The sequence below is a fragment of the Falco peregrinus genome, chromosome 9 (assembly GCF_023634155.1).
Source record: "Falco peregrinus isolate bFalPer1 chromosome 9, bFalPer1.pri, whole genome shotgun sequence".
Lineage (NCBI taxonomy): Eukaryota > Metazoa > Chordata > Aves > Falconiformes > Falconidae > Falco > Falco peregrinus.
This window is the reverse complement of record NC_073729.1, coordinates 12878296-12894114: the sequence shown is the minus strand read 5'-3', so window position 1 is coordinate 12894114 and position 15819 is coordinate 12878296. Positions and strand designations below refer to the sequence as shown.

At 33.9% G+C, this 15819-nt stretch overlaps 1 protein-coding gene across 1 annotated transcript in view; it reads right to left on the bottom strand.

The window, feature by feature from the left end:
• Positions 1-15088, bottom strand: part of CCDC73 (coiled-coil domain containing 73) — a 57606-nt gene extending 42518 nt beyond the window's left edge. Inside the window, exons 1-4 of the mRNA XM_027778433.2 lie at positions 14942-15088; positions 3765-3836; positions 822-893; positions 3-38 (exon numbers count right to left, since the gene is read on the bottom strand). Coding sequence (XP_027634234.1) covers positions 3-38; positions 822-893; positions 3765-3836; positions 14942-15073 — 312 coding nt within the window. The 5' untranslated portion in view covers positions 15074-15088. The remainder of the gene's footprint in view (positions 1-2; positions 39-821; positions 894-3764; positions 3837-14941) is intronic.
• Between the last annotated feature and the right edge of the window lie 731 nt (positions 15089-15819).

Sequence of the window (15819 nt, the reverse complement as noted above, 5' to 3'; positions counted from 1 at the left end):
ACCTTTTCTTCCTCCATGGCAAAGATTCTTGCCTGTAACTTGATTGTCAGTAGCAAAAAAAAAACCGAAAAAACAAAAAAACAAAAAACAAATCAACACTGCGCATGAGATTAATCTTATTCATGCAACTTGACAAGACAATATAGTTACATTACCCTGCATAGTGTACTTCCTGGAGGTTTTTTTCTTTAACTATAGCTACCGTAGAGTCACAAACAGCAACCTTGTAAATCACAAATTATTTTTTTCAGGAAGAAAAACCTGTTTAATTTCTTTTTTGTGTGTGATATGACTGTGATGCAGCATTAGTGAAAAATTCTTCATCACCGTATGCAACAGCTTCAGTTCCTATGACTGTTCCCTGCAAGTTCTTTCAGCATTCATATTTGCTGATTATATATTATAGAGAAAAAAACTCACAACCCCAATTTGAAAGACTGAAACACACTTTCAAATGTTGAACAGAATAAGTTATATGGCAGTTCTTTTACAATAGTTTATGAATCTAACCTTGAAGAGTACGTGCCAACTAAGAGATGGGGGGGGGAAACAAAACCGATTAAAAGAAGCATTATCTTCTCTAGGAATTTTTTGAAAAATAAAAAAGAAAAATTCCTGAAAGCGTGGCTTACTGAGAGGAACTGTCAAAATACAGGCTTTATACTGTGTCTGGAAGAAAGAGAAAGACCTGATTTCTTTGAGCTGTATATTCTAATATTGATATGCAACAAAAAAATATTTTAATACCAACTGATAACTTGCTATTATGCCATCATATTTTAAAATCTCATTGTCAAAGCGAGAAGGCCTTATTTTGCTACCTGTTTTTTAAAAGCTGCCATTGCTTCTTTGTTTTGTTGGTGCAACGTGTCTGTCTGATGCTGCAGAGTTTCCTGCTCATGTGAAATAACAATAACATGTTTAAAATGTTATCTTACAGCAAACGATACACATAGTATTTCAAGAAGAAACCTGTTTCCTTGTCAAATATTTTTAGAAGGATGTGACTGATTAAAAAACACTGAAGACTAAAGAGAGACATTTGTTAACTGGTAATCATCTTTTTGGTAGCAGCTTCTTTTTAATTCATAATGGGTAACAATCCCACATCTGGAATTCAGATTTTTTGTTGCTAAGACTTCTATAAACAGCTCTTACCAATCCTATCAACCCACAGAAGCAATCCAACACCCACTGCCATCTTAAGACAGCATCCTGACACAGTTTCAGGTAGTTATAATAGAATTTTAATTATATTAATTTTAATATCCATTAAAAAGTACAATCCCATTAAAAAGAACAATCTGTTATTCTGTTTTTAGTTAAATTATAGTCATTTGACAAACTACATGAAAGCACTGAAGGAGGGCAGAAAAGACGAAGAATAAGGCAATAGTATAAGATTTTATAATCCTACTGCCTGCTTTACTCTTATCCACAAAAATAATAAACTGAGTTAAAGATGTACTATATAGTTTTTATTTTTGTTATTATTTCATATCATAATCTCATTGACTAATAGTACATGCTGCAAGTTGGAAATATTTAATAACTTTAAGCATCGTGTTCCTATACAAGATAGGAAACCCTCCCTCCACAATTGAGGTGAAGTAATATAGAATATATGTTTGTAGTTCTAGACAATAAAAAATATTAGGTAAAGGTAGTCAAGAGGCTCTGTCCTTGACCTGCTATATAAAAAATATACATAGGTCTTTAGCTAAGAAATATTAGTGTGAAGTAGAAAATGATTAAGTAATAACTGCACAAAAGTAAATATAAATTGAGACTATTAAAGAGAATGACTTGGAGAAAATAAATTGATCATTTGTTTCACATGTATGAAGTCTGATTTTTTCTCCTGCCTTAATTGAGAGTTTTTCAGGCATAAAGGCTGTTCCAAAATTGCTACTTGCTCCAGTAAATTGGTGTTCCTTTCAAGTTCCACAAGTGACAACGGTTGCCCTTTGATACAAGACAAGAATCTGTGGAGGTAAGGTGTTTTGCATTCATGTACATACTCAATTCATTGCAAGATAGGTAGTGAAACTTTTGACTTTGGAACAGGCTGTTCAGGAGGTGGTGGAATTGCCATCCCTGGAAACGTTTAAAAATGTGTCAATGCAGTGCTTAGGGACTTGGCTTAGTGGTGGACTTGGCAGTCCTGGGTTAATGGTTGGACTCGATGATCTTAAAGGTCTTTTCCAACCTAAATGATGCTATTCTGTTTGGCCTACTCTAGCATTATCGTGGTTTTTTGGTGGGTTTTTTTTTTTTTTTGCAAGAGCAGCTACAGTATTCATAAAATGTAGACAAAGATTTGCTTTGAAATTGTAATATTAAATCAGAAACTTGGCTCAAGTCATGTCTTTATTTTAAACTAGTTTGCTAAATTTAAGGTAAAATAAAATATATACTGAATCACAGAAGTGTTGACTGAAAGGGATTCTTGAAGGAAAAAATAGAGCAGAACCTTTAATAAGCCACAGGAAGCTTATTGAACTCCTATTGAGGTCAATATGATTCTGCATTCAGAAGCCATCAGGTCACAAATTCAATTTAAATGTCATACTTAATGTTTCATCTTACTGGAATCTCCAGAATTAGAAACTCGTATTAGCTTGTTGCTTTGAAGTTCCAGAGCTCACATGAAGTTCCTAAAACCTACAACTCATTGTTTGCATCAGTTTTGCCATGTGCCAACGTTAAATGCAAAGTGAAGAAAAAAAATGAGAGTTCGCCTAATGCCTGTAAGTCCCATCTTTTTACTAACAGTAAATTAAATTGCTATTAAGGTCTCAGAATGAATGGAAATCATCCCTTTTGAACTCAGATTATTAAGAACTGTGATGCTAGGTTAAGAAAAGCAAAGAAGGGTTACAAATTGAAAGCACTGTTGCTTTTACAAATATAAAATGTTTCCTGTTTCTGTGTGCACATATATATCTTTCAGGAAAAAAAAGCACAGTTAGGATTATTAATTTAAGATGGTTAGGATGAACTTCAAGATGAAATAGTCTTCCTCTACTACTAAGATGTTAAATATCCTCGGATCAAGGATAGAGCTGAAATTATTGTTTTTTCTGTGATCGTAAAATATACAGAGTGAAGCCTTTTATCTTGTGACCTAGTGTCAATGGTCATAGGTTTGATTGTATTAAAGAAGGGAATGGATTTCCTATGAAAGCATAACCTCAGGAGCCCTAACACTAAGAAGAATGTTAGACTTATTTCACTGAAAATTTCACTGTGAGCATTTAAAAGCTGACAAACCACTTTTGAATATGTCTAATGTCTAAGTTTCTGTTTAAAATAATTTTTTGGAAAAACTGTCACTTCCAAAACATTGCAAGTGAAGCAGTTTGTACAACTGCACTGGTACTTGCACTTGCCAAAGCTAAGCATAATACAAGAGAAGCTGCTGCGTAGTTCCCCCCTCCCTAACGTGTCAACATGCCTCATGTTAAGCTAAATGTCTTATTGCTTCAATATTTACATCCCATTTGACTGGAGATTTCCAGTCATGCCAAATATTAGGACGGTTCTCTATCGTTAATCAAATTTCTAGGTTGGGCACAAGCCAAATAAATATAAAAGCTATAGAATTTCATGGCTGGACAATAAACTGTTGGCTACCACATTCTACTATTAGAAATGACAACAGCCTTTAAAAAGGGGAATTGCACTAAATCACAACCCATATTATTATTATATTAAGATTAAATCCCAGCAGTCAAAACACAAAAACCATGTAGAAAAGTTACCTTCTGCCATTCAAGTTCCTGTTTCTCTACAACAATTTTACTTATTTGATCTTCATAATTAATCTGTGTTTCCTAGTTAAAAAACAAAGAAACAAATTTACATAAAACAGTACCTGCAAACTGAACACCAGCATAATCTGTGTATTCATATTCTTCTTCCTTTACAGTCCAGTACATACAACAGCATGTGCCTACACACAACACAGCAAAAAAGGGCACAAAAGTTCTCTGGATGTGGTAAAATAGGAGATGAGTTTAGCTGTTCTAGCCAGAAAATTTGCAGAATAACCAATTTAGATTGAAGTGCATAGCAGAGGATTAGGAGCTAGGATTATAGCTCTCAATTATCAGGAATAGTTCCCTCTTCATACATATTTTCCTATGCATCTTACAACAAAACCAGACACCAGGGGAATAAACCAGATGACTTCACTGCTAAAAACTTACTGAATATTCTGATGAACAGAGTCAAAACACTGAGATGAACAGAAACTCAGCAAGCTGCAAGAAGTGCTTAAAGAAACAAGTGTAGTCAATGATACAGATAATCATGGTTAGTAAGTCAGAATCTTTGGGACATCTTAATTATTCAACTCAAAGCATTTGAATCTTTATTCTTTTTGATGTCTCCCAGGGAAAACGAAAAGTTTGTGTCAGCAATTACTTCTGTTATGGAAAAAGTGAAATATTTATCATAACCTTCTGTGCCAAGAAGCCTCCTGACCTACCAGATGAAAGTAAGAAGAGAAGTCATGGAAAATCAGCACTTTCTGATAACATGAACTACCAGAAAAAAAATCTAAGAACATAATTAAAGTCTGAGGTTTCAGTCACAATCCAGAAGACATACTAGTAACAGAAAGGTGCATTAGATCTCTTGTTCTTGGCAGAAGCACTTTGTTCAAGAATCAAACTATTACTCTGATAATCAGTAAGACTTATGTGCTGACAACCACAGTTGCCAAAAATTTACAGGAATTTCCCTGAAACATTCTGATATTAAAGTCAAATTTTCCTAACTGGAATCAGCTTTCCTTTTGAGCCTAATTCTCATGGGCACTGGCCTTCCTTTACAAATACAATACTCAAAAAAGGAAGAACAGGTTTCCCTATCAAACAGTTAGGACTTCTTGTTAGAACAGTATTTTAGGCTTTTGATGCATATCGTAAGCAATTCACCACTGTCCTGTTATTGTATACAGTCAAAATAATGAATATCCTTTGAAGACCCAGAGACCTACACTGATGTGTTGCTCTGAGCTTCAAAAGGCAAATCTCCCACCTTTTTCTCTGCACACTGATGATCACCTTGAAAATGTGACTACATTAAAGTAAGATGATTTCTCTTTGATGGATTGGTGCGCTAGTAATATTTATTGAGGTTTTGTGTTGGACACACTCCAACAAAGGCCAAGGTGACTGCGAGGGTAAAAGAGTACTCCCAATTCTTGAACCCCAATACTTGAACTGTTCTCTGAATTACTGTATTTATATATTATGTGCACATTAACTTTTTTTTAGTTTATCTTCCCCATTTCAGTTTAAAACCTGCATTCTAAAGTGAGCAAAATGAAGTGGCTATAATCCTCAGGGAAAGTGACAACTCAAAGCCATTTATGGATCTCTCTAGTAAAAAAATCTAAAAGCAGGCCTCAAAAAGATTATTCTCTTGATACAGGGTTTTAAGTAAAATTTTACTGAATTGCAATACCATGAATATTACTTACCATAAGGGAGAGGAGGGAAAAAAAATAAAATAAAAGAAATGAAATCACCTCTGGATAAAGCAATAAATTTTCTGAAACACTGAAATAGCAAACTAAGTTCTTCCTCCCCTCCTTCCACAACCAAGCAGATAATGCAAATGTTTTGCTACAAAGAATAAAGTATGCTGCATCTTTAAGAAATGCAATTATTTACTAAACCCAGTACAAATCAGGGTTCCAAATTTTTGATACAAGGATATTTACAATTCTTTGATAATCTGTGCAAAACTGTTTTTAAAAAAAGATTTTTCAACCTTTTCTCACTTAGTATTACATTGCATCCATAGCCCCACTGTACTATCAATAGAAACAAAATGGCAAAATATGTCCCAAGGTGATTTAAAATAGGTTTTTGACATTGACATCCTTTATAGGTTTTAGGGTCAAAACTGACTTCCTTAATTAACAGGCAGTTTACAGGAACACATGTGGATAGAAATAACACACACTTCTATCCACAAGAGGCTACTCCTAAGCATTTCAAGAGTTACTTGCAGGATCTAAAAATATGCCTCACTCACGTGAATTTTACATATAAAATGCTGAATATACTTGTAAATTAAAATTTGGCTCACAGAACAGAAAAGTTCTTTAGGTTTTGCTTCTCTGATATGTACCAATAGAATATAGATGGAGAAGAGACCTGAAGATTTCATATGCCTCATGGTAAAAAAATAAAATAAATAAAAATTAAGATAATTGAAAAGATTATCAATGCTCCCCAGTTCTGCCTTAACAAATAGTACTCCAGAGTTGCAATGAATTTGTTTTCCGATACTAATCTATAAGTACTGAAAGAAAATATATCCCCTTGTGCTCCCTGGAGTGATAAAAACAAATGAGGCTGACTTACAGCTTCTTACAAAGTGTAATCTTAAGCAATTTATGTCATTAAGCAACAAATGCTATTAAAATGATATATTATTAGCAAAAGCCTTGTTCAAAATGGTAAGAAGTAAGATTATGAAATCTGACCCCTAAACACGCTGTATAAATTATTGCTACACTAATCAAAACACACTGTAGTAGTATTCTTCCCAAACTCCGGAGTATATATTTGTACCACTCCCCTGTGCAGACACTAGCATATGTATAGTGTATTTCAGAGACAAAACCAGAATTTTGATCCAGTGCACAACTCAAGACAGAGAAGGAGGTGGCCAGTTATTCCCTGGATCAGATCTAGCCTGGGGGAATCCAAGAATCTGTACTAGTGCAACAGAAGCAACAGTAACATGCTGCTGGAGATGCAGCATGGGTTTAGATCAACATGATGGACAGTAAAACTGCCCCCAGCATACCTGAAGTGCCCGAATAATTTAGTCCTAATATACCTTTTCATAACATGCTAATTTTTCAAGTATATATTTTAAAAACATGCAAACTACTTACACCAAGTACTGCATTTCTTCAGCTTCTATGCATACAACCGTCTCTTCTTTGTAAACTCATCTAGTTTAGTTTATTTGTTATAAGCCAGAAGCTCAAGTTTAGAACCTTTACAAAATAAACTTTAAACTGCAACTAGCATCAGAAAAGAAATACAGCGCTGAAGGTAAAGTGGTAAACAGAGATAAAAAGCTTAAGATATGCACTGTGATTCTGACCTCACTAAAATTTACGGCAAATATATCACTGCTTTCAATAGTTGTTGGAGATCAACAAGTATCTACCTATATTAAGCTTATCATGAAATAAAGGGAAAGGAATAATGTTTTTAAAAGAAACAACATAGTGGATACTACCATTACAAATTCTTGACAAAAGAAAACCTCAATCCAAGTAGACTGGGCTTACTGAAAAACAGCAGTTACCTAAATGAAACCTTTATATGAAAAAAGCAGTAATTTTAGTACAAAACAACAAAAATACTTTATAGACAATGGAACTGGCAGACTATTTGTAATCAAGCATATACACCGCTTCAATTGTAAAATATGTAAGTATTTTAAATCCTAATGAGGACACTGAAAAGAAAATACTCAGAGAAACACATTTTTGTGCAGATATGTGTTTTAAAACTTTACAACTGTTCTAAGAAACAGCATGAAAAAATATGACATTTATAATAGTTAATTCCCGCATCCATACCAGCACTTTGCATTTAGCTAAATAAATACAATAATACAAGTTTGAAAACATTAATTTCCATTTTAAGTGAACCTTTGCTTGAATACTAAAGAGGGTAAGATCCAAAGTTCTAAGTGAACAACACTCTTCCAACGTACTCCCAAATTATAAAGAAAAATCTGGAAGCTGTCAAAAATGTGTACATATGTAACTACCATTAAAAAAATAAACACCATAAATACTTAAATTGAGAATGAAAACTAATGATAAAAATGTTCTCATGTGAAATTGCTAACAATTATAAGCCTTATGCATAATTTTTACTTCTTTCAAAGGACATTTATAGTTTACCCATTTTGAATTGAAAACTTTTAAAACTTGCGTGAAGCACTTTTTTTTTTTTTAGAAGTTCCACCAGCTGTTATAATAAGACAAAAACATTTTTTGTTATACTTGGGAGAATTATATTGTCTATAACTTTGAAGAGGTATCAAAAAACCCACAAAACCTTAAAAGTGTTCATTTTTTATTAGATGCCTTAGGACTACATGGATTTAAGTGTTTTTATAAAAAAGACTACCATAACAATAAAAGAGGAGTAATTTGATGGTTTATTTACTCGTTATAACCTTTAGAAAGTGTCAAGCCTTCTTTAAAGTGTTTGCTTCAGGCTGTAGTTTTACAAGATGCGCTCTGGATTGGTCAAGCCCCCTCGATTCTTGACCCTGAACAGATTTAGGAACAGAGTACAGCTGGCTCATGTCCAGGCAGCCAAAACTGCTGCTAGGTACTTTTATTATCTTTTTTGAACTCATAATCTACCTCCTACAAAATTGCACATCCTATTTCTCATGCAGGTCAATCAAATAGTACCCATAGAAACTACAGTTTCTGATTGCTTTGTACCATAATTAGAATACCTTTCATGAACTAAATTCAGTACAACTCTTAGTAGACTGCATTGATATCCTTCTTAGGTTTTGTTCCCAAGCTATCCTTCTTAGGTTCTGTTCCCAAGACAAATGTGAAAGGGAGAAAAAAATATTTATAACAGCTTTATTCTAACTTTAGTTTCTGATAAAACATTTTTGGATCTTAATAGTTATGACAATTAACCAAAAACCTTTAGTAACCACATATTTGGAACTTATGCTCAAAAAATTTCCTTTTTCAGAAGCAGAAACAGAAACGTATACCAACTGCCTTTTTTCCTTTGGAAATCTTTCACTGATCTATCCTTGATTCCACTGCATAGGCTGCAATTGCTCTATGTTTAAATAAGGCTCATCTATTGAAATACATTCCTTTAAATGCTTGCATTGTTACTTATAGTGCTCTTCTCTCCAACTTCAAGTAATCAGTTCCTAATCAAAAGCCATATTATTTGCTAACACAGAAATTATAAGCTAACACACTGCTTACTGACTTGAATAACAATGTGGTGTATATCACAGACATGAGATCCATAAACTTCAATACTGTTTGTTCTTTTATATCCACATACTTACTTTTTTAATATTCAGATTTCCTTGTTTCCACCATTTTGCTTAAAAGTACCTGAATTTACACTTAGGCAGAAAATCCAGCTATAAGACTTGAGACTTCTTGTTCTGTTTCCCTGCAGCCTGTGTTAATGGTGTCCTGTTTGCCAACTTCTAGGTAATAAACAAAGCCACCCACATTTCTATTCTATTTTATCATTGTTTCTCCCCCCCCTTAATTTCCTCTTTTTACTCTGTCCTTTAAGAAAATCAGATCAAGCTATTCACCATTTTTATTGTTTGTTAGCAGTTAGAATTGTTCATTGCAATAAACCTCACCAAAATCTTTTATTTCCCTAGCATACCCTTTATTTCTAGAAAATATTTCTGCCATACGTTCTAAAATGGTAGTTGCCCTTCTCACAAATAGAAATTTAAAAAGGCAGTATTGAAACATTTCTTTCTTCTATGATTCTATAGTTATCCTATGCAAAAGCCTGAAAATAACTTAAACTTAAGCTCTTTTTAACAAACAAGCAAACAAAAAATCTTTATTTATGCATTAGTTTCATTCAATCTCATGTTTATGGTCACTGTAGATTGTTTCCACAAAGCTGCCTATATAGCTACAGCAGATGCCTCAGGTGCCCTTCTTAACTTTTTGCTATTCCACACATCTGAAGGTGGTTCTTCCCTTGCAGAATATGCCTCCAACAAGGTTTAGCTTTAGGTGTATCATAGTTTTTCTGGGTTTTTTTCAGGTCTAGATATAGCACAACCAATATGACCATCATGATCATAACTGGCATGTCCACCAGTATTGTAATACCACTAATAACTCAAATTTAGTCTTTTTTTTTTTGCTCCTTCTGATAAGTAAGTTTATGGTTTCATCAGCTTTCTCCATTTAATATCTCAAAAAGCAATTTGCCTTCTGAGCCCCAGTGGCACTTCCAAATACTATAACCTCATACTGAAACTTTCAATTTTCATCTCAGTACTGAACTCCACTTGCCCTCTTACCTGTGAAACACTGCCAAAGAGATGAGTTAGCTCCGCACAGTTATGTATGTCTCTTCCATTCTGAAACAGACTAGGTCAGGTACCCTGAGCTACAACGCGCTATAAGGTGCTACATTATGCAGTTCAAAACCCTGCACAGTTGACAGAAAGAAGTAGTTTATTTTAGGAATGGGAGAGAGCAGTTAAGGGTGAGCAAAACTCCCTCATGTCCTCCCTCTAAGAAAAAGTAGAAATTAGCCACTCTGACAAAGAACTTGGATTCAAATAGCCAAAGCCACAGCAAACAGAGTAAGAGGAATTGATGTAAACTTGCTCACATCTATCGGAAAGGAGGAGCACATACAGCTCTGCAGCACTACACAGAGCTAAAGTTTCTGAGAACAGCAACCAGAAAAAACTCAGGGTGAGATGTGAGAACCTTAATGTCTGCATCATGACAACCTACATTATTCAGGAATTGTCTCTTTTAGGAAATAAGTAAGTAAATATCCTTCTGATATTTTCTTTCTCAATGATGGCTTACTGGCCATCAGCATGAAAGTGGGTAAACACAGAAACGAGGTCTCACTTATATCAAAACAGAAAGCAGAACAGGAGACAGAAAGGGACAGAAACTAGAAAAAACAGGGAAAAGGAAGAGGGGGAAAGCGTTAGAGGCAGGGAAGACTAAAGCAAATAACAGCAAAATGATAGGACCAACTAGCCTTTAAAAAAATATTCCTGTCCACAACATGGAACTGATTCCAGAAGACTCAAGACCTCGCAGTCCTGTGCTGTGAGCACAGATATGAAATTGCTGTGAGCACAGGTAGGAAATTCCCTGGCAAATCAGATATTGCACCCCCAGTTCCAGTGGCTGATCCTCATACCACCTGCTACATCAACATACTCCTTTGGCTCAAGCAAGGGAGAAGTTTTACGTAGTGCTTGACAGTAAATAGTAGGATGATAACTACCAATAACAAGTCAATACAGCTTCACTTTACAAAATCTGGGGTGTGTGTGTGTTTTCCAGGATTGTAAAAGAAAATATTTAAAGATTCTTATATTAAAATATTTATTTGAACATAGAAAATGTTCTTATGGGTAAACTCAATGCCCTCTGGAACTCCAAGGTTCTTTAATACAACATAATTTTCTTTTATAGTAAAGAGAAATTAACTTGTGAGAAAATTTGAAAGCTGGAAAAAACCAGTTTCTTAGAAAGTATTTTAGTTAAAAGGGTAAGCACTATCAAGTTATAGATATAACATAACTACCCAAAGAGAAAAGAGCACAATTTATTATTTGTAATTTTTACTAAACAGATGGGCATCAAATCTAATAAACTCAAGGCACAAATGACAGACTCTACAGTAATAGCCAGACTTTGTGATAAACCAGTTAACACCAGAAAGAGCCTCAAAAGGTGCTTGTTTTCAGGTATGGAAACAGGTCACTGAAATTTATGCTTGGCATCAAAGAAAAACATCAGTAAAACTTTAAAAATCATCACAAAGATTTATCTTTCTTGTGTTCACTTAATCAACACCTACAGTGCTTCAGCTACTACTGAAAACACCCATATCCTCGGATATTAGAACATATTGCTATCGAAGTAATGAAGAATTTCCTTGATTTCTTATGTTTACATGCTTTTCTGGCTAAGGATGGGTTTTTGTGTCTAGGACAAGAAAAAAAATCCAGTACAATATATGGGCTTTCTCATCCTTGTAAACATTATCTTTATATCTAATATTAGTTGTCCTATATGCATTGTACTCCAGAAAGCATTAAAGACTTCCAATTTGACGCACTATGTCGCAACTTTATGCTCTCAAAGTTGATTATATTTACCTCTTACGAGAAGGATCATCTCTTATCACACAACAACTGAACTCAGCTGATTACTCAGCCTCAGAGCAAGGCTGGCAGACTTTGTAACAAAATGACTGGGATATCCACCACAAAAGAATCACTGGGCTGACTGGTGCTTGATGAGTGGGAAAGCTAAACTGGCAAAAACCCAGCACATTCAAACTACTGGAGTGTTAAGTAATTCCTTCGGGTAGGGGGAAAGTAATACCATTTTCTGTAGCTTTTAATTACATACACATTCATATTAAGTCAATTCATAATAAAAACAAAGACCCTGTGAACAGCCAAAGGAATAAAGTGAAGTTGTATCAAGTATACTAATGTAAGCAACACATTCTCCAGAATAAACATGCACAGCTACCATTAATTGGGGTTTAATCTATAAAATAGCAGAGCAGTTACTTATTATGAGCAATTCCTCTAAATTATTTTTATTTTAATGACAGCTATATGTTTAACAAAGAAAAGTGAAAAGCAGATAGATGCTTTGAAGTAACTCAATGCATTTATGTAAATAAGCATATTCAGAAAAATGAAATTTCTACTTTAAAATAGTATCTTATGGTATCAAGTATGGATTGTATAAAGTCTCTCAAAATATTTTAATATTTAATTGCTTTAGGGATTTTAATCTTTATCTGTCTAGCTTCACACAGATAATTTCATCTGCAGATTTATTTTTATTAATTTGAATTTACACTGCAGCACAACCATTTATTAAATTCAAAATACATGATAGTTCCTGTCCTGAAGAGACTCTTGTCTAAGTGACAGGCAAGACCAACAACAGGAAGAAAAACAGAAGCAAACAGAGGTAAAATATCTCATCTAAGGTCAAGCCACAGATCAAAGGCAAATTTGAGAGTAAAATCCACTATAAGGCTATACAGCCTCCATTAGCCTACCAGTCTACTGTGAGCCTCACAAGCAACTTGGAAAGGATGTTGCAAAAGTAGTAAGAAACTAGCAGAACTTTAACTTTTTCTGCACTTTCTTATGCAGCAGATGACACAGTTTAAGTATGTTTCATGTCCATAGAAAAATTACTGTGGTGCAAGACAAGCACTATAATTCTCTTGAAGTAGTGCTATATTTTTCTCAGGGCTGATTATAAATTTACAGAATCACCTCATGTTGTTGAATTTGTAAGAAACTAATAGCTAAAATCAGGAGATGATTTTGTAGTTTGGTGGGTTTTGTTGTGTTGGTTTGGGGTTTTGTTTGTTTTTGTTGTTGTGGTTTTTTTTTTTAGGAAAAACATCCATACAGAGTTGCATGGCCATATTATTCTATAACCCTTGCTTGTTCAAAATATTAATGTTTCATATTCCAAATGTCAAACATACTAAGCAAGCAGCCCTGAACTGATTGTTGAAGCAAAGCAAATAACAGAAATGCATTCAGGCATACTTTAAGATTCCAAACTGACTAGCTGTAAAATGCTTAACTTTTTTTTAAAAAAACTTAAATTTCTAACTACAAAAGGTAAAAATATATATACACTTTTTTTTTTTTTTTTTTTTTTTAGGGTGAAGGAAGGCACAGAAGTCTTAGAAGTTTAGGGCCATATGTCCTAACTATGGAATTGGCTCTTGGCATTAGCAATTTTAAAACTAGAAATACCTATAAGCCAAAAAATTGCTCATCTTCCTGAGGTAACCTTTTCTAAAATCACAGTTGCTTACTCTTGTTGTATAGCAGACACAAAACAGACAAACAAACCCAAAAAATCCCAAAAAATGAAAATCCGTGGCACTCTATCAACATTTTAAGCTCTGAACAAGTGCATTAAAAATGTAAAGTTATCAATGTAAATGGAACACTGCTAACAAATCTTGTAAGGAAAAGTACACTCCAATTATAATTATAAAAGTTAAATTTTTCAGTCTTTAAATACAAAAATAGTTAGACTAGAATAAACACTACTATGGTTACAAAAGTCTAGAGATCAGACCATGGTGAATTTCAACAACACTGCATCAAGAAAGTAGGATCATGCAGCTTTTTTCTTGGATTTTTTTTTTTTATTATTTTATGGTTTTTAAAGAGAAGACTATACATTTAACTTAGATCAAAATAAGCATAAATCAAGCATGTCATTAATATTAATATTTTAAAAGTAATAAGGCCCATCTTTTGAACAGGTCAAATTCATCAAGTGCAGAAAGACATACTTTAGGTCTTTCAAAAAAACCACAAAAAACCAACAGCTCAGAAACACTAAGGGGAGAAATAGAAATAGATTTTCACATACATACAACTGAAAAGGTAACTACAGAAAAATATAACTGAAAAAGTAGTCACAGAAAATATAGATGCTTTCAACAGTGCAGCAAAAATTTTACTTTAGCACTACAAGATGATACAACTCATATTTCAAAAAACAAAATGCCCCCATCCTCCAACACTCAGTATGCTATTATTTTAGGGCTCTAGCTTAATAGTTTAGCAACTTAAAAATGGTGAAATAAAGTGGATTTGGTTATCACAGCAGCTTTTTGCCCTTTTAGGTAATTCTGAAAAGCACAACCAAACAGACAAAAGTAAGTCAAAATCACTGCTCTTCTGGCAAATGGTAAATCAGTCTATGAAATGACAGACTTAGGGACTTGGCAATGACTTGGATTCTCCTTCTTTCCTTTTCATATCAAAGACTGCTTTTAAAGAGAAGAACTACAATGAAATAAATACAAAAACTTAATGCAGATAATTTTTGTCAATAGCCTAGCAATCAACTGTAGCAGCTTCGTACATTATTACAGGAAAGCCAAATTCATTCCCATACGGCCCTGTTGTCTTTGTGCTGTCTACAGAGAAATTTTTAATACAGATACTGCTTAAACCCATGGTATTTTTAAACAAAATCCTGGTTGCTGAATTAGTGTAAAATACAGCATGAAGTTTACCCACACTTATGCAGCATTTTCTATGATTGCATATAAGACAATGAAACACTGAAAAACAATATAAACACATTTACCCTTCTTATGCGTAGTTCTTCTATTGCCTCCAATAAACTTGTTTTAAAGTCTAACAGTCTAATGGAAAGTAATGTTTCTGATGGACTTTGAAGAGTAGAGTCAAGTGCCTGTGTTTCAACGTCTTCATCCATTCTTCAAAATGGTTTCTGCAAAACAAAAATGTGTATTTCATCTCCATTTTTTCTTTAAGAGAATATTCAAACTGCAAAGCTTGCAAATATAGAAGCACATTCTTTTTGCAAAGTTACAGCCATTATGCAATTAACAATATTTTCATTTTAAATTAGCATGCAATACCGTAAAAGAAAACAGTGAATCATTAATTCACCACATCAGTTTGGTTTTCCTCTTTATTTTTGGTTTGGTTTTAGTTTTAAACAAAGACTGCAAGGACCATGAGAAACAAAGTAGTATGGGGGTTTTTTTCAGAACTACTGCTCTGTGCTGGCATAAGGTACTGCAACTAACACATCAGGCCATGAAAAAGTAACTACCTATCTTAAAGATTTCAAAAATCACAAGACGGGCTCAATTTTAAAGAAGACCTTCAGATTGGCTTGAAATTATGAACCAAAGGTAATATTTGCAGTTTCTGCTTCTGAATTTTAACAAGAAAACTTTTTGGTTCTCGTCCCACAAGATCAAGTATCAAAATGTTGTACTTCAAGCTAGCTACATCAACTGTTGTCAAGCAAGGAGTTACACTAACATAAGACCCATGTGTCTCTGTAGGGACAAAGCATGTTTGTAAGTGTCATCAGAGACAACTACAACACTTAGCATTTGACTTACAAAAAGATGTACAACTGTACATATTTCAGCTGTACTTCCCAGATTATATTTTTTTAATACTCGAGCCTGCATTTCCACCAGTCCA